We start from the raw sequence: 24,262 nt of genomic DNA, 5'->3' as shown, positions 1-24,262 counted from the left end.
CGTGTAACCTCAACACCGTCCGATTAAAAAAAATGGTTAAAGCGCAACGCAATATATAAGCGGGAATTGTGATAAAAGACGAAGAATCGTATACAGAGAGAGAGAGAGAGAGAGAGAGAGAGAGAGAGAGAATTTCCTCCAGAGGAAAACCTCCAACCTTTTGCTTGATTTTTGGGGGGGTGTCAATTGATGAAGGAAAGAGGAAGAAACAGAGAGGAAGAAGAAGAAGAAGAAGGGGTATTGGTTTGGCTATTGAATGGGAATCCGAATAACACGGCTAATCAAAACATAGAAGGAGAATTTTATAAATAAAAAACTACATTAGATGAATTTTGAAATGAGGGATTCGAATCTGGAGTTGCAGGAAGCAGGTTGGGAGGAATTGAGGAAGGAAGCGAGGAAGATCGAGGGAGATCTTGATGTTAAGCTCTCTTCTTACGCTAAACTCGGCGCTAGATTCACCCAACGAGGTTCCTTCATTTTCTCTTACTCTCCTACATTTTATTCTTCATGATTTGATTGTTCTTCAATTTCCATTCCAATTGCTACAGCTGAATTGTTTTTCCTTCAGTTTCGGTAAACCCTAATTATCGAGTTCAAATTTGTTGTTCATCGAACCCGAATCGGTTCGTAACGTGATTGATTGATCTTCTTAGAGGGAAGATCGGCCTCTTGATCCACTTCGAGGGAAGGATCAATCCTCCTTTCTGCACAAAGACACAATTCTAACATAATTTCTTCATTCATTGATTTCCATTACACTAGCATGTGCTTATATAAAGCACTCCAAGATAAACATAGAAAGATCTTAAGATAAATATAAAAATAACTAAATAAAGATTATACTAATCTAAATTAGTATTCTAATCTACCAAACTACTAAATATATCACATCTAGTAAAATCTGATCTTATTCTCTAAAATAACAAAGTAATTTATTCCATTCTAAATGGGACCCATCTAGGCACGTATATCAAGCCTTTACACCGTAAGGAATTCATTTGTACAATGATTCGGAGGTTTTGGGTGCCAAATGTGGGAGATCGGTGTTGTGCTCAGACGCCCTCTTAATGCATCGGATTTTCAATCTTTATAGTTGACTTGAGGTATTACTCCATTTTAGGGGAATTCAAAATTTATCTCTATGAGGCATCAGATGAAATAGAAACGTTATTAGAAGGGATATAATGAAATTCCGTAATTGGCTCTTCCCATAGGGACGATCTTTTATTTGATTGATGGATCCAACATTATAATGATTTATAAAAGAGAGCGAGTCTAGCTATCAGATCAACTCTCCTTTATCTGTTGCAATAATATTTTTTTTTTCTGGTTGCTATTTTTGTGGGCTTATCTGATGGAGATTCCATATTATGTTTTTTTTTCACTGATAGAATGACCTCTCCATTTACACACTCTCGAATTTTCCATAGGCTGTTGCGAGGGTCAGTTGTTCTCTTTGTCATCAAGGCAGGGTTGGTTGTAATCTTGGTTGATTTTCCAAAAGGTCATTTGTTTCCACAGTAGATTTTGTCACCATGGCAATTAGTTAGGTGGCGGTTTTTTGTGCTATTAGAGCATTTATGAAACTGTTGTGGATGCATCTAAGAACTTTGTTTGTACAACAAGGCCGATCGAGGTCAATTACAATTTTTGCATGGGAAGTCAATTCTGAATGTTGTAATTATCATGTGGTTATTAATTTGGATATTCAGCCCCCTTCTTTTGATTTGTTGAGTACAGAACTGCAAACAGAAGTAAAAAAGAATAATCAGCAGAGACACAAGGATTTTTCAAGGTGGTAAAACCTCAAAAATCGGAACTCTCCACAGCCAAATAATGGCAAAGAAAATCCACTATCAATGTTTAAGAAAGAAGTGCAATTCACTAGGAGTGGGGTTAGACGAGTTACCTCTTGATACTAGTTCCTTTATTCACCTAAAAACAACCCAAACCCCATATCCTTTCTCAAATTTTTGCAATAACTACCTTTGTTCTCTTGATTTCCTCTTCCCTCTTTTCCCTAACCTCTAGAGTATGAGAGGGAAGTTGTTGTTTGTCTTTTTTATAACCACCACCCATAAGAGAGACGTGTCCTACCTAGAGAACAAGAGGGTTTAGCTATGAAAACCAACTGCCCACAAGAGGGCTACTTGTCTCATAACAACTAACTCAAACTTCCCATCCATGGGCAGTGGGCTGTGAGAAAAAATCTGCATGTCCCTTTATTATTTTATTATCTGAAATAATTTCAGATCACGATTCTATTAGTTTTCATGTTTGCTAGATTTTACTACAGTCTCCTCTGCCAATATTTTGTCTAGAGAAGCTCATCCTTGTGACCCCTCAGTAGCACTCCAGACAAATTGACAAATTTTCTGAGTACTTGTTGTGTGTTTTACTTTCCTCTGTGTTTTTCACTTTTTTGACGTTGCTATTGTTGCCTTGATATGGCTTTTTATGTGCATCAACATTTCCGCCAGCCTAGTTTAGTGGTTCTCCTCTACTTTGTTTCTTCATAAGTCTTTAACTCTTTTTTTCCAATCTATCACTTCCTGTTTCAAATGTTTTCCATTACCCTCTTTTTAATAAAGTGAAGCTATATATTGAAAGAAGCAAAAAATTGAAACTTGGCTTGTAAATAGTTTTATGGTTGGTATTTGGGATGTAAAGTTCATTTGAATTTGAAAACAGCTTCCAGTTTGACCAGTTATACCGCACACTTTCATTGTTTGTCCCATAGTTTTAAAACTCCCCCGTGTCCGCATCGACTCCCCGAGTCGACTCCCTTTTACTAGGCCGTGTTCCACGTTTGGCCGCATCCGCGTTCCGCAACTTGCCCTACCGAGTCAATAAAAACTTACCTTACTCTCCCATATTATGACCGCGTCAACCGAATACTCAGCTGCGTCAATCGAGTACTTGACCGCTTCGTGCCAAGTTGAATAGTATTTTCTTTGGCCGCATTCCTTGCTGCATCCGCATTTTTAAACACTGGTTTGTTCAATATTCAGTTACATGCCCTAAAATTCCCCAAAATGTTATCCTCTTCCCTAGCCTGAATATGTTTTATTTGCATTGCAAGAATTTTTCATCCGTTGTATAGCAGGAATTATCCATGGGTGGGGGAACTGATTATGTCTTTAATGTTGTTTCAACACATTTTCGATTTCAAGTTTCAACTAGTGCCCTTCAGCAGCCCTTTTATAAGTTATTTCCCTTTAATGACAGATGTACTCATGAAGTCTTACATTCAGGAAAGATTCCTACCTTATTTTATTGAACAGATAAAAAGTAAAAATAGTAAGAAAAGGAGGACCAAAAACCAACAAGAACAAAAAAAAGGGAAAAAAATCTACAACTCGGGCTTAAGATCCTAAGCCAATAACTGAATATTTAACTTAAAGCATCCTTACCATTAAAAAAAGGAGGGACTGTTCAACTCTTGGAAGTTCCAAACTTGTAGAATGATTCATTAGAGTACATGTAAAAAAATTTCAAATATGTATCGATTGCATATGTTCTCACAAAATGATGAAGCTGTAGTATGATCTTTTCATTGATTGTTGCCATCTGTAGGGGATAGCCAACCAGCCCTGTAAAAATGGAAGGATGGGCCTTACTTTCTGTAAATAGTTGTACATTTGTAAGTGGAAAGTCAGCCTTTTTGCTTGGTCATTGACCCATGGGTATCCTAAGTGTTTAATAATTGTGTATCCTAAGTGGTTGGTACTATTATATATGGGTCACCACTTCTGTTCCCAGTCTTAAGTGTTTAGGGTGGCCAAATGGCTTCCTCTTTGACAATTATGTTGTTGGTTTAGGTTACGCAGATACTGGGTCACCGACCGTTGGATCTAGCAGATCTTGGAGGTCCATGGAGATGGAAATCCAATCCTTGCTCGAAAAGCTGCTAGATATCAATGATTCTATGAGTCGATGTGCTGCGTCTGTGATACCCACCACTTCAGTTACTCAGAAGCTGGCAAGGCACAGGGACATACTTCATGAGTTTACTCAGGTTGTTTTTTTTACTTCGACCAGCCTTCTATTATTGGTTATGATGAATTCATTTTTTGTTTTTTACCAGTACTTTTTTATAGTAGGTATGTTAATTTTGTTTCAGTTTTAGTTCGTCCTATGTGTTCTAAAACTTCAGAGATCTATGCTGTGTGATCTAAAACTTCGGAGATCTATGATTTATTATGCAGACCTGATTTTAGAGGAGACTGTTCATACCTACATCTAGATCGAAAGTTCAGGTGCTAAAGTTGATGAATCAAGTCTATGAGAAGTCCTAAATTATTGTTTTCTTATATGGACTTTTAGGGGCAGATCTTAATCTGAAATAAATTTAAGCCAGAAATTTGCAGCAAATTAACTTAATCATGGGTGAATTACGAGTTTGTGCATGTAATTTAATTACGACCCCTTGCATCAAAGTCAAACCGTAAAACACATGGTTATGGCGGTGGAAATACACAGGTTACACCATATCTTGGTTTTTTCTGGTTGTGTGCCTTAATTCCAGTTCACACAATCAGATTATATAAACCAAAAATAAGGAACCCTGCACAGAACTGAAATCTTCTCTTTGCAGCTAAATCTAGCCTACAAGGAAACAAGTAAATAATGAATCATCTCAGATAAAAACACATGTTGAGAAGTGTAAGGTCCCATGTCCCACATACGCAATTACTATGCAGTCCTTCTATTCCAAATCAATGCACACTCATTTAAGAATTTTCACTTGTGCATTCTAAAGATAGAAAATTCTGATATGTAGCAGGTTTGAACTTTGAAGCAATATTGCATGTCAAGAGTTTCCCTGGGTTAAAGGAAAAATGAGCTGCTGATTATGAGGTTTAAATGTTATTTTTTACTAGTTGATATATTTTCAACATTATCCTTTCGGATATTCATATTCGATTCCATAGTATTTCCCATATTCCTTTTAGTGAAAAGGCATTCTACAAAATTTCTGCTATGGCATGATGGTTTTCTGCAATCTTCTTATCTAATTGCTTTTCCTATTCTTCTCTTGATGAAATTCCTGCTGGCTTAGTTTAACATTCTCAATGGGTGCTCTATTGGCCAGTAGCACTTTCTTAATGCTTTTAATGCACTCTTTAGGACTGCACCCTCTTGTTTCATAAGTTGTTTAAGTGTCACCATAGCTCTTGTTGACTTTAAATATGTTTTTTTAATAGGAATTTAGACGAACAAAGGGAAACATAAACTCCATGAAGGAGCATGCTGAGCTTCTTAATTCTGTCAGGGATGATATCAGTGAATACAAAGTGAGCAAAAATCAGGTTATAAATTGCAAAATCCATTTTTTCTATTTGATTGTTTTATCTGAGCTAGTTTTATTTTATTTTTGTTTCATCTAGGCATCTGGGAATTCACCTAGAATGCATTTATTACGAGAGCGAGCTGCAATACACGGAAGCATAAGTCAAGTAAGATCTCAGTCCCTCCATAATCATAGTTTCTGGCTGTACACTCTAATATGGATGAACCAAGCTTTCTTGACTAATCGGTCAAATATTTTGTTTTCCTCGTTAATCTTTCTTGCACAAGGATCAAGTTCCTTTCTGGTTGTTTTTATGGCTTATTTGAAAAGAGGATGTCTCAAAAGTCAGGACTTGAAAATAGCTTGCACATTTGTCCAAATGTGTTCACCGGTGGTTATTATGAGCTTCTTGTTCTCCCTTGATGGTATGAACCATTGTTATTGCACAACATTTGGATGCCAATATGCATGGCTGGGGCGTCACTTTATTCTGGAGAATATTTAGTAAACACCTATCTCTAACATACATTGGTTCTTTAGAATGGATTTGTGAATTTCTCAATATCTAGACATGGTTTTCCATTATCTGTTGTTAAGCACATTGCTTTGAATACGCGATTTGGCCTTTTCTGCTATACCATCATATAAAATGTTCATATGTGATAGCAAGTCTTTGATTATCTACATGGTTGTCAGCCTTCTCTTCTTCCCCCCTCATCTTCTTTGTTTCCCTCTTCTTTCTTCCATTTCTCCCCTCTATTTTCTCTCCCCATTTCTCTAGGCTGATATCCTCTCTCTCTCTCTCTCTCTCTCTCTCTCTCTCTCTCTCTGCAGGATGATCGAAACGAGGCCCGACATGCCACTCCCACGTACAGTTTCCTTTTTTGTTTTCACATACTAGCCCTATATTTCCTTCTCCTTTGATCCCGTCCTCCTTTCTTTCTTTTCCCATCTGTTTCCCAATCTTTCTCCTCTTTCTTTACACCCTTTGCATTAGTGTTCCCTTCCCGTTACTCGTTATTGCATGACCGTGATGCCCGTACCTATTACCATTCTCTAGCCACCACTTAATATTGTTTGGGCCACAGTTAGATTTTTTATGATATCCGTTTGAGACCTGATTTATTTTCTATTAATTAGCTGTTTCTTTATCTCCTTTTTCTATGCAACTTGTTTGGGCTGAATTATTTTCTACTTGATGAATGATTCCAAGGGCTTTGATTTTCATGAAAACTCTGTCACTGATTAGAATGTTATGTTTAATCTGATTTTGGAATGTATGTTGCTGTTGACATTGAACTCGATACCCTTTTATGCTCCGAAGTTCCCAGAAATTAACCTGCAAACAATGTGTTTGCACCCATTCTTGACACCAGAGTCATGGAGATCCTATGTCCAAATACTCCGTCTTTGGTGTGAAGTGTACACCATGTCATAAACCATGTTATATCTAAGTAACGTAGCAGAAAAACAACACATTTAATGTTTGTCAATGTTAAAAATGTTTAATATTCAAAAAAAAAAGAGAGTTTAATATTCACTATTGAGGGTTATTTTATTCACTGGTTCTCTATTGGCTTACATTATATGTTTGGTACAAAACCGATTCGCGTTAACCAGGTCTCAACACCGAGCATTATAGATCAACCAGGCAGAAATTTGCTGACCTCTGAAATCAAATCTGCTTGTCCCCAAAACTGATTTCCTTGAATAATCCTGCATTACTCTGCTGTGAAGGACTTGCTTGGAAAATTAAGCAGATTGCCCTTCAAATTCACGGTAGAGATTGGTATCTATTGCTCAAATCTGAAACTTTCCACTTCAACTGTCCTCGCTCTTTACAGTGAACAGGTTTTAATTATACAAATTAATCCGATGTGATGGCCTATTGGCCTTGGCTTCTGTATGCTTAACAGTCCATTTTTCAGTAGGTCTAATCACTAACATGGTGCATTTTCTTACTCTCTTTCAATAATGTTTCTTTCATCTTGGCTGCACAACATTTTCACAAACAAGCTCTTTGCAGATTGAGGAAGTGATTAGTCAAGCTCAAACCACTAGGTCTGTGTTGGGCTCTCAAAGGGGTTTGCTTGGAGATGTTCAAGGGAAAGTCAAGCAACTAAGTGACAAATTTCCCATTATTCGTGGCCTTTTAGGTATTTCATTTGGCTACTTTTATCCATCTCCTTAGAGTATGTTTTCTAGAAATAACTGATCTTAATACCACTCTTGCACTTGCAGGTGCCATTAAAAGAAAGCGTTCAAGAGATACCCTCATTCTTGCTGCAGTCATAGCTGCCTGCACGTTGTTCCTAATTATCTACTGGCTTTCAAAGTAACAAAATGAGGATCTAGATGCGATAATCTTAAGAGTTAAGAGTAAGGTAGATGCTTTGTAGATTTAGATCAGCAATTCATTTGTAATAAAACAAGAACCACCCATAATTATTATTTCATATAATGTAAGTTTTTAATTTCAAAATCATCTGGTGGCCAACAGGGAAAATAATAAATTGTACATGTGTTGCTTTTATCTTGTGATGTATGTGCAAATTGAAGGGTTTATGACTAGTTGGCATCACAGAGACCTGTGGCTTGATCACAGAATCCATCCCTGTCAAGAAGTTTTGGAGGTGGGGCACTCAGCAATGGGGAAGATGGGCTTCCATATGCGCTCCGTCTGCTATTCCCACATCCTAGACTTGCTCTTGTGCTCACTCCTGTTACAGGGTTTGTCCCGCTTGCGTACTTGCACAAAGCCTGCAGAAAATATATGAATTAGGAGATGAAACTGGACTCTGCATAGCAATCTCTTATGATTTTCTGACCTTGGATAAGCTTGACTTAATCTGCCTTACTTTGTCAAATTTTCAAGTTTGCCTATCAAAGAAAAATGCGATATGCTCATCCAATAAGCCTAGACATCTGACCAATTTGTGGAGGCAAGAGAGCATCAAATAACAATCTACAAAATTTTTCCAGCCGATGTTATTTTAAGAAGTAAGAAAACTAGCTACAGCCAACACTAATTTTAATTGAACCGAACCATCCATAACATTTTGATAGGTATGAATGCAGTAGTTGGTACCTCTCTGGTGTCGCCCGATAGGCGGAATTAAATGGAAAATGAAAATTCCACTCCCTTGTCCAGCTTTTCTACCAACATTTGCTCGTAATTAAACTGAACATGATTGCATTTTCACTCGCTTCTGTTTCAGGCAAAGACAAACGTAAGGGGGGTGGAAATGCTGGAAAAGGGAGTTGAATGATCATTTCCATTATCTGGCTGCAATCTGGGTCCCACATGGAGTGAAAAATGGGTGTTCGTTGTCAAAAATAAAGGCAAGTGGAATGAATGTGGGCGTCATTATCAAAACAAGAGAGCTGTTACATGGAAACGTGGTAACTATCAAAACAAGGATTTTGAAGGGAGTGTCACTATTAAAACAGGTAAAATATACTCTTACCATGGAGAAAATATACTCTGCCATTGAAATTATGTGCACAACTAGTAGCAGGTAAAATAATAAACTATCTGAAGTACAATTCCAGATATGCTTCCAGCTACTAGGAAACATAAATCAGTAATTTAAGAGTTTCATATCAAGATTTCAAGATAAACTCCACGTGTGTTTTTCACACTGCCCCAAGCCAGGATAATGGAGGGTTGACATTAGGTTGGCAGCCGGCCGTAAACTTTCCCACTCTTCTAAAAACCCCAACTAGTTTGGGATGAAGACTTAGTTGAGTTGAGTTGAGATATCAAGATTTCAAGATAATGCATTCGATTTACATGAAATAAAGAACACAAGAGATCTACTGCTTATTAGGATGTCATCTGTATAGAACTAAGAGAAATTGTATTGAAATTCTAGAGATCATGGATATAGAATCGATTACGATCTTCCATATCTCCTGTTCCTTTGAGATTCTATTGAATGTTTTACGTTCAGATTCATGGAAAAAATAAATACTATAACCCTTACAACGAACCAAAGAATTGAGAGAAAGGAGGGGTTGTAAAAATGGCAATAAACGGTGACGTCGAAAGCGTTGTAATCCAGATATTGACAACGATATTCCAGATATAGATTTGTGATTTGTCAGATACTCTGAAGCATAGACAGTATTGAGTTAAGATCAAATGATCTTCTGATGGGTTGATGCTTGACCAAGGTTGCCAGAGCGAGAATCGAAGGCTCCCGGAATGGTCGGAAGTAGGAATCGTGAAGTTGCCGGAGAGTCGCCAGGAATCGTTGAGGAGTTGCGAATCGCCAAGGAATCTCTGGGGAATCGCCAGAAAATCGTATGTCACTTAACATTAAACCGCGGTTCCCAAAAGTGGGAATCATGTTCCCGGGGAATCATAAACCGTGATTCCCATTGGGAATCGGGTTTCTGGTGAATCTGGACCGGGATTCCCAGTTTTTTGGGATTCGAGAAGATTCCCGTTTCGGATTCGAGAACTGGGGAATCAAGGTTCCCCACTCCAAGGAAGAATCTTGCTTCCTTGTGCTTCACACAAGTGTAAATGTAGATCATAAGAAAACTATCAAAATGATATCAAAATGATATAAACCAATTAGCATTAGAATTTGAACAGGTTGAGTTAGAGAAGTAATTGGGCCATCTTAAATCACTTAGTCGCTATTGGTAGGCAATCATGGTCAGCTACTGGTGTTGCATCGACAAGCAGTCTTTCTTCTAGAAGAAAATTTACGCATTGTTGGATGACCTTCCATTTTCCACCAAAATGACTGAAATCCCGAGAGGAATAGAAGATAAGAAGAAAACTGGTGATGAAGTCAGTTGTGAATTTTTTCTTCAAAGACTATCCAAGCACTCTATATTTAAGTGTGCAAACCAAGGTTGCGAGGGCGGGAATCAAAGGCTACGGGGATGGTTGGGAGCGGAGATCATGGGTTCGCCAGAGAGTTGCCGGGGATTCGTCGGGAGTCGCTGGGAAGTTGGGTATCGCCAGAGATTCGTTGGGCATTCGCCTGGGAATCACGGTTCACAAAATTGGCAATCGGGGTTCCCATAAAGTGGGAATCGGGATTCCCAAAATTGGGAATCGGGGTTGTGACGAATCCGAACCGCGATTCCCAATTTTCAGGGATTCGATTTGATTCCTTAATCAGATCCGCGTTCCGGGGAATCAAGATTCCCCAGTCCAGGGAACGAATCCTGCTTCCTTGGTGCAGACTATCCAAGAAGCCAGATAGCTTGTTCCCTACCCACTGTCACAGAATTGAAGCTGGAAATGAAATTTCAAATGATGAAGTTATAAATGGACAAATAAGAATTCTAAGTGCATGATAGACAGGAACATAGGCGAAAGCATTTGTGGCAAATTAAAGGGCAGAAGATGTGTTTTCTTATCAAACAGATGGACCGAGTGGCTTAACTAGGCTACGGTTTTTATGTTATTAAATGGTTCGTTCATTATTTAATATAAAGTTGTGAAGTGTGAGCTTGTGATGACATTTTTAATTTTGCAATAGTTTCTTTGAATTTTCTTCTTTTCCTCTGTTTTAAAATTTCAAACTTTTTTTAGCCAAAATTCAAAAAGCTTGATTGTTTGCAACAAGAACTCATCCAAGTCTCATGTTAGCTCAAATTTTGCAACTCATAGTGTAAGTTTAATATCGAGTTGGGGGAGTTACATAAATTGGTTCAGGCAGACCGAAACCTTGCAACAGCAGGACTAGAGCCCGAGACCTCCCCCACAAGTAGGGTCTCCCTCTATCACTTGACTATGAGGGTTTTGGTTTCTAGGTAATCTGGTTAGAATTGTTACACATCCAGGCCGAATCAAGGCATATGATAGAAAGGGGTACCCCTCTGAAGCATGGCAAATACACGCCCCCCTTATCCATCATCACTTCAATAACACTTTCCCACCTCAGCAGACAATCCTTCAGAGAACCTGGAATAAGAACTTGGGTGGTCATACAAATCCAAATCACGAAAACCATTCAAGAAGCCACAAGGATCTTGAGCACGTCTTGGGAGCCTACAGCTGCTCCTCCTGATAGATAAAATAGATAATGTTTCACTCTCCAACCAGTGATCATCTTAACACCCTATTCTTGGCATTGCATGTGATATCATTTTCACTCTTATTCAACTGATTCCAATTTCAAGGAAGTACATTTTTGGAAGAGTACTAAAAAAGAGACATATTTCAAGCTAGAATTTATGAGATTACTAACGCGGAGAGTTCAAGTTCCAATGCATCATGACATGAGGAAAAACAAGGAATAGACATCATACATATGGTACACATGACACCAACAGGTAGGCATGCAATAAGAATTGAGAAAATTAGCCAATGGAAAAACTATAACACGAGGAACAGAAGCAGTCTAATAGTGCAATTAGCTGTATACTAAATGATTAAGCATATTGTATCTGATAACTGATAGATTTTTCCTGATGCTCTTTTTATATATTTCCTAATGCATTAAAGAGTAGAAACTAGCCAATGCCATCTTCCCACACGTACCTGTTTCTGAGGAAGGTCCAAAACAGCATCACTGAAATCAGCACCTTCAATGGTTGCACCAGCAAGATCACTGCGAGTGAGAACTGATCTAACGAGCACAGCATTTGTGAGATTAGCTTCATTAAGAACCTGACCAAAAAAAAACTCTCAAAATAGCCAAAATCTAAGCTTCCCAAAATGAGTCTGTGTCAGTGCGTATATTACATATTTGTATGCAAATATCTTCACTTTGTAATGCAAATCATACTTGATCTTATCAGCTACGCTCAACGGCTCAAGCAAGTGACCTACGAAAGTATATGGTCAGCTTGGCCAACTCACCTTAGGCACTCCCTATATTGCAGGGCACATTAAATAAGATCATGTCATCTCATGTGGATTCCTAGCTTACATTTTCTAAGATGTAGTTCATGTTTAGTTTTTTCAACTGCATTTCTGAAAAGAAGAGCATAATCTAGTTTCAGTACCAGAGAGTGTTACCTAGAATAGTAAATGAGAAAATTAGCTTGGTTCTCCACAATATATTCTCCCATATGTACAGAAATAATATGAGATGTGCTTCATGACAAAACTTCATGCTTGGGATGCTTAAGGATTAATTAGTGATAGTTTGGCAACTGGAAAGGCATGTGCAATTCCCATGAGAAGAACCTGCACTATTCAACATTCTCATTCCATTTATATCACATGCATTAGAAGTTTTTCAGTGAAATTTAGCATCCAAATGTAACTCCATTCTTCAGGCTTTCACATCCCTCCAAAGTTTTTACTTTTTAGTGTTTTGACAGTCAGGCTGGAATTTGGATGAAGTAAAATACATTTTCTTTTGAATGATGATGCAGTAAAATACACTGCTCTCCATAAATATCCATCCTGTTATCTCCAAAGAGACAGAGGCAGATCCAATAACCAAAAGGAGAATGTTGATAGACACACATTTCTTCGTTGGTCTAAATGACCCATGTATACAATAGGCCCTGTTCCTCTTTCGCTTTTTTTTTTTTTTTTTTGAATGGCGCCTTGTTCCTCTTTCATTAGGCCAAATTAAAGAGGAAATGGTGATAGGATCCTACCCTATTGGTGGATGATCTGTTCGAAGGACTGTGGAAGCTTGCCCAATGATCATGTTTTAAGGCTTCAGTGGCCAACCACCTTTAATGATAAGAATTCTCCTCATCTACTGCATGTGATAAATCTGGTATTACATGCAGATTTATCATTATTGTTTACCGTATATTCATGAATGGGTTTCATCCGCACATAGACACAGTACACTATTGTTAGATTTAAGGAATTATATTCTTCCTTCCTGGTCTGTCATAGTAAACCTAGCATATCCAATCTCAAAGAGATGCCGTGATTAAGACTTGCGTTTGTGAACTTGAATGAACTCGACTATGTTCACTAGGCTAAATTTGTAAAGGTGGCTTTGGATGCTTAAGCAATAAGTTTTTGACTGAGTATGGACCTGATGAGTTTGATAATAGGTATGATGAGTGCTTGCAAGAAAATTAACAGATTATGATGTGGCTATCGAATAGTATGGAAACTGGAAAGTATTGGCAACCTTGGCCCAACAAGGGTTGGCGGCATTCTTAGAGATGGAAATGGGACTACAGCATGGGTTTTGCTAAGGACCCACAAGGATCAACTAACTCTAATAAGGTGGAGGTCAGAGCGGTTCTCCAAGGCATAAGACTAGTAGAGAACGGCCTTATTATTATTTCATGAACACCACCAAATCCATGAAATGTGTTTGCATGTTCAATGTATCGTATCTGATTAGCATGCTAAATGCTAATAAGATATGAAGTAGTATACTATCTGAACTGAATTACATTAAAATGTTATGGAGCTACAAAACAGTTGGCATGCTTTACCATGCGATCCATCAATGTGTCACTCAAATCTGCACCTATATGAGATGACAGCAAAAACAGAAATATTAGTGACTACTTATATTGGAAATACTTCAAATACAAAACGATAGGAATATTTCTAGTAAGTAGTTGCCCAAGGGCCAGAAAAGCACACAATTAAAACTGCCAGAGATGAAATTATGTAGAGATGATATTTGCAATGCAGTATCAAGTTCAATTTATATGCTGACATATTGTGTCAATGTAGCATGTGAAATGGAAATGGAAATAAGTTTTGGAGCAAAGAAAACCAAAAGAAACAGGAAAAGAAGGTAGCATTAAGGTACAAGGAATTCCAAAAGAAACTGTCAGATGTGTGAGTACAGAGTAGAGACAACAACATGATAAGAACTTTGATTTTTCCCTTTTAAATGTTACACAGCTTTAGTTTCATAAAAAGGGTGTTGCATAACTAGCAGAAGGTATATGAAATAAAGTAAAATGGAAGGAATGTAGGAATCTCATCTCTTCTCAGTGCATGTGCCCTTCAGAACTTGGGAAGAAAGTGAAGCACCATAAAAGTGCGCTGATTTCGATTTGCAATAGTAAAATGCCTTGACTATCTAGTGGTGCAAATGTTATCTAAGAGTCTAGAAATTCCAAGGACCTACTCCAAGATTCCAACTTCCATTTTCACCAGTAAAATTGTTACTTTCCAGATAGAACTACTGGAGCAGGAAAAATGGCATCTTCATCAATAGAATCCTTCATTTGAAGCACTATTAAGGCCTTCTTAAAAACATTTAGGAAATATCAGTAAGTATACGATATTTGAAAATTCCGTGTCCAAGAAATTTGGATACATAAAATCTAGTTTAAAGAGATAAGTTCAAAAGCTTTTGGGAACCATCGCAAGGCGAGTGTCCAACTCCCTTCCCAGTCAACATACCAACTTACCAAGGATCTAGCAGGAACTGCCCCGTGATTGTCTCGTATCCAAGTTCCTCCATCTGGCTCCTTCCTTTGGAATGTAAATTTCATCAAGAAAATAAAAAAAAGTCCGCAAGGATGACTCCCTTCGGTCTCAACGTTCTTTTTAGAAGTAAACCCAAAATATCTTTTCCTTTGAGGGCTTCTCAAAATTTCAGTCGATCTCCCACCCATACCCACTATCTAAGTTTACACTCACCTTACAAATAGAACCCAAAGCTCCCGAGTCCCTCCCCTTGCTTATCCTATCAAAATTTCAATCACTTTCTATTTTCCATATTTCCTATATCACCTTCCTCGACAATGCTTCAGCTTTCCCAAATCTCAACAATACTTTCTGGAAATTACTTAGTTTTTCTCTCAGTTCTCCCTATGCCTGTCTATTATCACAATCTTGCGTTTGTGAACATCCTCCAACTTGCAAATGCAATATGTGGACCGATTTTCTCCCTTCCTGTAGTAGATCCTGCTGAATCCTACCCAATTTATGCACAATGCCAGTGGAATTTTAAGTATTGAAATGGGGTAAGATACTAAACTGACAAGCCCCCCCTACACCAAATACCGCTTCTTTATCCAAAAAAAAAAAAAATCTAAAAGGAACATCTAAAAGCCAAGTCTCTAGTTAAGTCCTTAAAACCTTTTCCTATATGTAAAGAATTCATTTGGAGGTAAACAAAGAACTCCTAAATTAGGTGAGTGATCCTTTGCAGTAACTTTTGAAGGATTCTGATGTAATGGATGGCTTGGATGATTTCTTTGTTGTCTCTAATCCATTCGGGTGGTGCTGATATGAACTTGAGTCTAGCAGTAGTCTCATCATATCCCAAAGAGGATATCTGAAAATCTTGACTATCTCAAAAGCGACCTTGAGTTAGTAAAGAAATCCTTGTCTGAGTACAAAGTTCTCAAGAAGAGAGACTTAAAACTATTGTCAATTCTGTACTTGACCAAGTTTTAGAATCTGACAAAATAAACTCTCAACAAGTTATCAAACGACTAGATCAAAGAACATCCAAAATCGAGAGAATTATCAAAACTCTAGAGTTTGACCCAGATAACCCCAAACCAACTGAGGTTAGAACATAATACCTAGACAATCAGATTTAGAAATCAGCAAAACAAATACTCCAGTTAGTCACTGAGGTAAAACCTCTAGTTGAAAGGATCAACAACCATCATTTGCTTTGTCAATAAATATTTTCTTAAAACCAACAAAATATTTACAATCTGTTCTTATGATAAAATGGTCATTAAGAAATATCTCAGATCGTTGTATGGTTCTCATAACAGCTAGAATTTCTTTTTCAACGGTAGAGTAGTTACACTCTGCTCCATTGAATTTGCCTGAGCGATATTTGACTAACTTTTCGTTCATCTCATTGTTTTGATTTTTGATTGGTTTTGCCTGTTCGATTCTGCTTTATATTTAAAGAAAAGTGTTAATCATTAACCATTAAAAAAAATCCGCTTTTTATTTACTTTAGTTTAAGTTGTATGACATCTTGTGAAAGGAATAAATGCCTCTCTAAAAAAAGAGATTAAAGTCTGCATTCATGTCTAACGGCATTTACTCTTTGCGTCTTCCCACGATAATGCGCTCAGCTTTTCAAGGCTAGCATTATTCGGATCTTATCTTGTAGTTTGTTTTGATTTTGAATCATTTGAAGTCCGTATAAGTCCCATTTTGAGCTAATTATCGTGGACAGTGATAGAGACTACTGAATTTGTTTAAAACACCTTTTAAACAAATTCCTTCTTAAGGTAGTTGCTTACCACAATCCCATTCATAATTTACTCATTAATCGGTAAGACACTCTTATTTCAGATGTTGTGACAGACCTTAACAACTTCTAAGGTTTGCTTTTGCGTATGCCAACACGCCCTCCCAGCTAAAAGGCAACGTTCATTGCGACTTTATGATCTTCGGGGTCTTTGGACAACATCATCTATTTCAGAGTGTGACCAGCAAAAATAGCAAACAGAGGCTCGGGAAGATTTGTAAGATAACGTTTTTCGAAGACAAAACCTGTTGTAAAACCAATTTTCATACAAGTCCGGCAGATTAAAAGGCAGTTTTAAAGACAAAACCATACTTAGGGTTTTCATTGAATGATTGGAAACAGAAGTGATTTTAGTACTCAGGGACTCTTTTGGGGAAGATCCCCTAAAGAGGACTACTCACCCATGACTTAATAAAAATCTTACAGGCAAGAGAGCAATGAAAGCTTTCTCCAGAAAAGTCTTCCTTCAAGAGGAGTGGGATGTTTTCTGAATAAGTTTTCGAATGTCATACAAAGACAACTAGGTCTCAATATATTGAGATGGACTTCAAATGACTCAAAACTAAAACAAAGTAAAAGATAAGATCCGAATAATGCTAGCCTGGAAAAGCTGAGCGCATTATCACTGGAAGACGCAAAGAGTAAATGTTGTCTGACATGGATGAAGACTTTAATCTCTTTTGTGAGAGAGACATTTACTCCTTTCACAAGACGACATACAACTTTAACTAAAGTAAATATAAAGCGGATTGAACAAGCAAAACCAATCAACATACCAAAGATAATGAGATTATCTGTTTCTTTCACACGAGAAATGGCTTTCATGCTAAAAGACAAATCAGGTTCCAAACTTACTGTTTCTGAGAAGCAAAGCTCATTGAGCAAGTCAAGCGTGGGAAAACGCATAAAAAACCACAAGGCATCCAACCCTCAAGAAATTGGATCTAGCTCTAGTCAAACGTCCCCACGAGCAGAAAAGACGGTTCTTTTCTATTATATTAGTAAATGCAGGAATTCCATGTATGTTGATGGTTATGACTTATGGACTTACCCAAAGTTCAACAAACCCGATCTATTGAGGTCAAGAAATCTCTCAGGGAAAGATACAGAACGGGTGGCCCTACAGTTGGTCGACTTGGAGAACCACACCGTGATAAAGATTTCCTGGTGAAGAAGACGACGAAGATGATATTAATTTCTACAATGATCTGGACAGCGTTGGCAGACACAATCTCGAAAACATGATGGAAGTATAAGATTCCTGCCTCCATTATGACAAGTTTGAATAAACTTTAGTTAAAGTTGTATATCATCTTGTAAAAGGAATAAATGCCTCTCTCACAAAAAAGATTAAAGTCTGCGTCCATGTGCATTTACTTTTTGCGTCTTCCCGCAATAATGCGCTCAGTTTTTCCAGGCTAGCATTATTTGGATCTTATCTTTTACTTTATTTTAGTTTTGAGTCATTTGAAGTCTGTCTCTATATATTGAGACCTAGTTGTCTTTATATGGCATTCGAAAACTTATTCAGAAAATATCGCACTCCTCTTGAAGGAGGACTTTTCTAGAGAAAGATTTCATTACTCTGTTGCCATATAAGATTTTAAGCTTTCTTAGTTTATTAAGTCATGTATGAGTAGTCCTCTTTAGGGGATCTTCCCCAAAAAGTCCCTGACTAATGTAATCACTTGTGTTTCCAATCATTCAAAACCAACAAATTCAGCAGTCTCACTGTTCACGATAATGATCTCAAAAGAACAGCTGAAACATCTTGTAGATGTTTACTGAATTATTGTAGTCTCTATCACTATCTAAGATAATTCGGTGATCAAGGCCTGAATATTGGGCAGGCATAGGTTTAAGACTACGATAATTCAGTAGTCTCTATCACTGTCCTGAAGTGATAGAGACTACTGAATTATCTCAAAGTTCAGTAGCCTGCAAGCTATCAAAGCCTGATTTGCCAAAATCCTGACTTAGCATCAGTCTACAAGGAGATGATGGAAATACCTACTATTCAGTACGCTTAAAACAAGCTTACAGCATCGTGAATGATGGGTTTTTATCCTCAAAACCAGATCTTTCTCCTATAGAACCAGACATAAAACGATTTAGTGATTGCTGCTTAATTGAACAAGCAAAATCAATCACTAACGAAGAAGAAGAGCCATCAAGGCAATCTCTACATCCCCAAACAGCACTTATATAAGTACTGAATAGAAATTTAAAGGGTATGAGAGATATCATCTCCATGCTTACATAGACAACAGTGCAGGAATGTGCCTAGCACTCCCTGGAGCAATACCACCAGAACTATGGAAGCAACGCCGAGGAAAAACAAACGCAGGAACCACAGCAGACGGTTCTACAGTATCTTTAGATATCTTCGCTGAAGAAGAATAATCAACTTCATGTAAGGTAGCAGTTGCTCCCAAAAAAACTATAATGAGCAATTACTCATCACGATTTTCTATTTTCCCCTCCAAATTGTGCACTAGAATGTGTAAGAAAAACTCCCACCTAAGTTTCTAAATTTCAGTTTCGGTCTCCATGGAAATGGAAATGGAAATGGAAATGTTTCGGTTTCGGTTTGAAATTTCGGCGGATATCCTGTAAAATCATGGAAGCATATGCAAATGATAAAATTTAAAGATGAAATTTCATGAAATGCACCATTCAAAAAAAAAACCTTCATGAAATGCTATAAGAAACACAAATACACACTTATAAACTGCCACATAAGCAAGACAACAATCTACAATGATTTAAAAACATTGAAAACCTAGTTACACACACTGTCGCGCATGTATGCTAATTTAATACATACCGAATTTAACACGTAATTCATTTAAATATTTATACAAAATACATGCACCACATTTCACATGCAATTTATATAAATATAATTATGTAATACATATTGATATGGCATACCACTATTACACTTATGATTTGGTTCATGCATATTGGTCATTTCGGTTTCAGGTTCGGTGGGGATAGAAATGGTAACATTTAGATCGCTTTCGTGTTAGTTTCGGTGAAAATTTAAAACCATGCTCCCACCCTTGTATGTTTACGCTACATATAGATACATATTTAAGGGGTGAGTTAAGTAATAAATTGTGTTAGCTAAACACTAAATGGCTTCTCAAAAGATACAAAACTGAGAAACATGCTACTGTCCATATTTCTAGCCTACAATGGTGGGAAATGCCCAACCCATAAGAACATTCTTGACAAAAACATGATCAAAAATTTGTTTTTCTATGCTTACTTTTAGCAAACTCAATTCAAGTAAACTACGCCTTTTGTCCCAAACTTTTAGCACATACACCAAAATTTTACATGGGTTCACAATTCCGTCAACCATTTTAGCACATTCCTTTTGACACCTAAATCTAACATTGGTTTACATTTCTGTTCACCATTTTGGCAGTCCTTTGCTGTACGAATCATGAAATCCATCTTGACAACTCTTAGATTTCTAGGTGTTCGGTGCATGCATCACAAGTTATATCTATTGAAAATTAAACCTTGCGTATAACAGAGAGTAATATAGGCATTAGTCTGCACATCAGGAGCCTCACTGAACCACAAGGTCCACAACTTCTACTGTAACGGAGAAACTAGCACATTTAAGATATGGTAGCAGCACTGAACACAATTTTGACTTTTATCAGATCATGTGAAATAGTTGTGTAATTTTAGGGTAAGCAGATTTACCAGAAAAGTTTGCCTTATATGCAACAGCCTTCTCGAGATAAGCACCATTGAATGTGGAACCACTGAAGTCAGATTCCCTCATATCAGCAGATGTGAAGTTGGCTCGTCTGTATAAAAATATTACACTGATCAGAAACATTGTCACCGTACACACTGAAGAAACATGGGCCGAAAAATGTCATTGTACAAGAAAAACCATACAACAACCCAAATGCTGATGCTGGGGTGATTCATATGAATGAGATATTTGCATGTGTACTGATTATGTTTTCAGGGCTGGGAAATATTCTCATTTGCTTAATTGTTAGCTAAGAGTTCAGAGGACCTAATCAGACAACTCACCCATGTGACACGTTAATCATTTAATCAACGAATATGCATTTAAAAGAAGCAGCATAGCATATGTTTCACTTGATCATAACTACGTTGACCCTAACTGTGACAGATGGTAATAAAAAGAAATTTTGGGACACTACAAGAAAGGACGGCCAGCTACAAATGATACCTCATCATCATCAATTGCCCAGGCTTTTTAATAGAAAAGTAGATGGATAGCACAAAGTCTCCAAGTTGGAACTATATTCACTAACAGATGATACGTCTAACTTACTTAAGCAATAAATCTGCATTTCTCCATTTCTTCTAAAACACAGGGTAGATAAACTCATGGATAATGCCCATATTATGCAGTCTCCTAGTCTTTAATGTCTTACACTTTCTAAAAACTAGAAGACAAACTTTTGAAACATCGACTGATATCTCTACAAAACTGATACTCATTCTCTATAAAACTGAACACCATAAAGAAAGTTGTTATGAATTCATAAGAAATATAGATAAAGATACTAAACCTAACTTTACATCTTAACAAAACAACTTGGACGTTAGAAGGAGTGCTCCTACTTCTATTGGTAGGAGTTAAAATTATATGATTCTTCAGTGTAACATTTTATTCACAGAGCTGATGTCATCATTTTCTAATTTCCAACTCTAGCGTACTGGTTATGAGTTACATCCATAAATGCAGTTTACCACTTTAAATTAACAGATTCATTCTTGAGTGAGCGCCTTTCGTTTCCTTCTCTTTTTTGGCTGATTAATGACTGATGCCATGCACATTATATTACATTTTTCAGTAACAATAAGACCTGTTTTTCTTCCTGTATTTTGGGAACCCATTGTGAGTCCAAATCTGATTATTGGACTCAAATTTACATTTAATTTTGAGTCCCACAAACACTTTTGGACTCACAATCAGTTCTCAAAATCCAAAACAAACAAGGAGTAAAGGTTTCTAATTCGGCCATTGGCTTCAATAATGTTCTATCCCAAACTGCTAGTTAATCGATCAACTGTATCATCAGCCAAAGAAAATATATTGAAAACAATATGTACAAAGCAACAGAGCAAAAGTATGACCTTAAGTTTTCATTGACATGGACTGCCTTCCTGCTCAAAAAAGGAAAAGGAAAAAAAAGATCAGGTATAATTCTCATAACCCTAATATTTTCAAACATCTAAATAAAATATAAGATAAGATAAAGTGATAGATGCAAGATGGAGGAGAAACAGGACCTGAGATCAGCAGAACCGTATTGTGCCGCTGAGCCAATCCCGAATTCACCTCGTATGTCTGCTTCAAACTTATTGAGATCGGCCATGGCAGGCATTCCAGAGCTAAATCCAATAACAACACTCGCTAATGCTGTTGAAACCACAGTTTGCCATTTCTTCGCTTCTGCATTTTCAAAACTGTTATCTGCTAGTGAATTTTTCTTTACCAACAGAAGGGAAAAAATAAAGAACATGTACAATTCAGATCTCTTAGGGTTGGTTCTATAAAAGAAATAATGCCCGTCTCATGGCTCATGCCTAGAAAACCCTAATAATTCGGTGGAAAGTCTGTGTTAGAATGACCTCCTTTTTTGCCTAATTAGGGGGTTTCCACAGATTTTGCCTAAATAGGGCTTTCACAGACTTCACTATGACCCTTTTTTTTTTGCCTAATTAGGGTTTTCACAGAGTTTTGCCTGATTAGGGTTTTCACAGACTTCATTATGACCTTCTTTTGCCTAATTAGGGTTTTCACAGACCTAATTATAATACAGACCTTCTACCGAATAATTAGGGTTTAGTAGGCATGAGCCAGGAGACGTACATTTCTTTTGTAGAATCAACCGAAGGAGATCTGAGTTGTACATGCTGTTTATTTTTGCTTGTACAAATGCGTGCTGTTGTGATTATTGATTTTACAGATTGATAGAGAATAAAACAGAAGCAATGGATTGAAAATCACTTACCTGGAGTACTGCGATTGCTTCCTGATGAACAGCAGACAACACAACGTGGCCTTGAGGGAAGTCGCAGAGGACGAAAAACACAAGACGAAAAAGAGAGTGGTGTGTTCTGTGTGGATAGTGGCAGTACAGAAGAGAATGCCATGGAGTCAAGTGATTTCAGTTTTCGGAAGAATGAAAAAGAGGTTTGTGAGGAGGAGACGAGACGAGGAATGGCACACGTGGGAGATGGTCCCATCCTTATCACATTTCCTCATTACAAACGTGTGCCATTTAATAAGTATAAAATGTTTGCAAAACGGGATTTCGTTTGAAAAAAAGAAAAAGAAAGAAGACGATGTCAATCTGATGTGACACATGCGCAATAGGAAAGAACAAATTGGGTGAAAATACCCAAAATCTTCGGTCATATTTACCATCGTCTTTATCTTCTGAACGGGATCCCGTTTCTCAAAACACCACCAGACGTTTGAGGTACTTTAAGGAGTTTTACATGGTGTATGCGCGTTGGTATGTCGTATTCAGGGCGCCCGTATTTGATCCAACAAGCGTGTGAAAACAGAACGGATAAATTCACCCCCCTTCAGCGTTTTGCTTTGCTTTGAAAACTTCACGAATAGGTCAATGCAAAAGAAGAAAGCATAGTAAAGGCAGGTGATTTTATATGATTTTTTTTTCCAAGTAAGCTGGGGTTTAGTGGGGACCCCTATTGATTTATTTGATAAAGAGAAAGATGATACAATAATAGCACAAAAATAATCCTAACTCAGAACATGCGAGAGAGGGAGAACCAAGGCTCAGCACACATGAGCAGCAAACACTGAGCCTAAGAGATCAAAATGTTCAATGCTTGTGAATTATATAATTAGCTAATTTTGAAGGGGTAAATTGGGCTCTGTGTGAGCGTTTTGGCCAATTTTTCTTGTGAATTTCCTGTCATGATTCTTTTCATTCCTAAAGTTCTGGAGTCTCTTCTCCACCACTATCCTCATGCTTGACTGAGATCAGGTGGACTTGTTTAAGTTCATTCACCCAGGATACATTCTTTTTTGGAGTTTCTTTGTGTTTGTCTGATCATCCTCCTTTTCTGAGGAGGATTCTAGTGAGGAAACCTCTTCAAGGTCGGAGTAGTCCTCTGATCTAGTGTCCTCTTCACTCCCTTCATCATCCGTCTTTGCATTTGAGCCTTGATAATCATTGTCTTGTACGGCTTTGATCGAATGTTGAATAGGTTTTATAGAATGGACGTAATTTGGCTGTGAACTTAATTATCTCGAGTTTGGGTTTCTCTGTTTTGTGTTGGAAAGTGATCCCTCTGCTTAGTGGATTCAACTTGCTGCTTTGGGATCAACTTGCTGCTTTGGGTTTCTCTGTTTTATATAATGTGTTGCCTTATCTGTATTGTATGATGTGTTGGCCACTCCATAGGATGATCCAAACCATTTGTTGGGTGGTGCCTCAAAAATATTTCCATACTATGATCCTAACCCTCCCATCTGTAGAAGTTTTTATAAAGGTGGTCGGTCGTTCACTGCCAGATTTTCCTCTGAAAGCATAGTTTCCAGGGAATAAAAATTGCCTCAAACCCGTCTATCAGCAAGTCTTGTTCCTCCAACCCAGGCAGGAGCCAAGTTTTGTTCATGTTCTAGGCATACAGACTCCGGCTAGGGTTGGCTGTATCCGGCCAGCAAAGGTCTCTTGATTTTAATTTGAAAATTTGACCTTGATGTAGGGATATTGTGGTAATTTCAGTAGAAGAAAAACTTTACACAACATATCTAAACTCTCTGTCTTATTGTGCACGT

General features: G+C 37.5%; 2 protein-coding genes across 4 annotated transcripts; one reads left to right on the top strand and one right to left on the bottom strand.

The window, feature by feature from the left end:
• The first annotated feature begins 104 nt into the window (after positions 1-104).
• LOC143877348 (Golgi SNAP receptor complex member 1-2-like) lies at positions 105-7,829 on the top strand. The gene is made up of 6 exons (XM_077379349.1): positions 105-470; positions 3,825-4,021; positions 5,211-5,300; positions 5,394-5,462; positions 7,323-7,452; positions 7,538-7,829. The coding sequence occupies exons 1-6, from the start codon at positions 326-328 to the stop codon at positions 7,633-7,635; spliced, it is 729 nt and encodes a 242-aa protein (XP_077235464.1). The 5' UTR covers positions 105-325; the 3' UTR covers positions 7,636-7,829.
• On the bottom strand, positions 7,714-22,694 carry LOC143877346 (Pentapeptide repeat-containing protein). 3 transcript variants are annotated; one of them, XR_013250602.1, is made up of 9 exons: positions 22,461-22,694; positions 21,736-21,898; positions 21,580-21,609; positions 20,161-20,267; positions 13,685-13,719; positions 11,805-11,933; positions 8,385-8,505; positions 8,125-8,261; positions 7,918-8,056 (listed from the first exon to the last, which is right to left on the bottom strand). XR_013250602.1 is itself a non-coding variant. In XM_077379348.1 (7 exons), exons 1-7 carry the CDS (start codon positions 22,600-22,602, stop codon positions 7,865-7,867), a joined length of 798 nt encoding a protein of 265 aa, XP_077235463.1. In that variant the 5' UTR covers positions 22,603-22,686; the 3' UTR covers positions 7,714-7,864. The 3 variants fall into 3 exon arrangements, 1 of the variants encoding a protein (XP_077235463.1); XR_013250603.1 differs by lacking the exon at positions 8,125-8,261; XM_077379348.1 differs by lacking the exons at positions 8,125-8,261; positions 8,385-8,505 and having other exon boundaries at positions 7,714-8,056; positions 22,461-22,686.
• Between the last annotated feature and the right edge of the window lie 1,568 nt (positions 22,695-24,262).

The sequence above is a fragment of the Tasmannia lanceolata genome, unplaced genomic scaffold (assembly GCF_043159265.1).
Source record: "Tasmannia lanceolata isolate RefF3 unplaced genomic scaffold, GAP_Taslan_0.1 ptg000005l, whole genome shotgun sequence".
Taxonomy (NCBI): Eukaryota; Viridiplantae; Streptophyta; class Magnoliopsida; order Canellales; family Winteraceae; genus Tasmannia; species Tasmannia lanceolata.
Note: the sequence above shows the minus strand (reverse complement) of the source record. Positions and strands in the feature narration are given on the sequence as shown.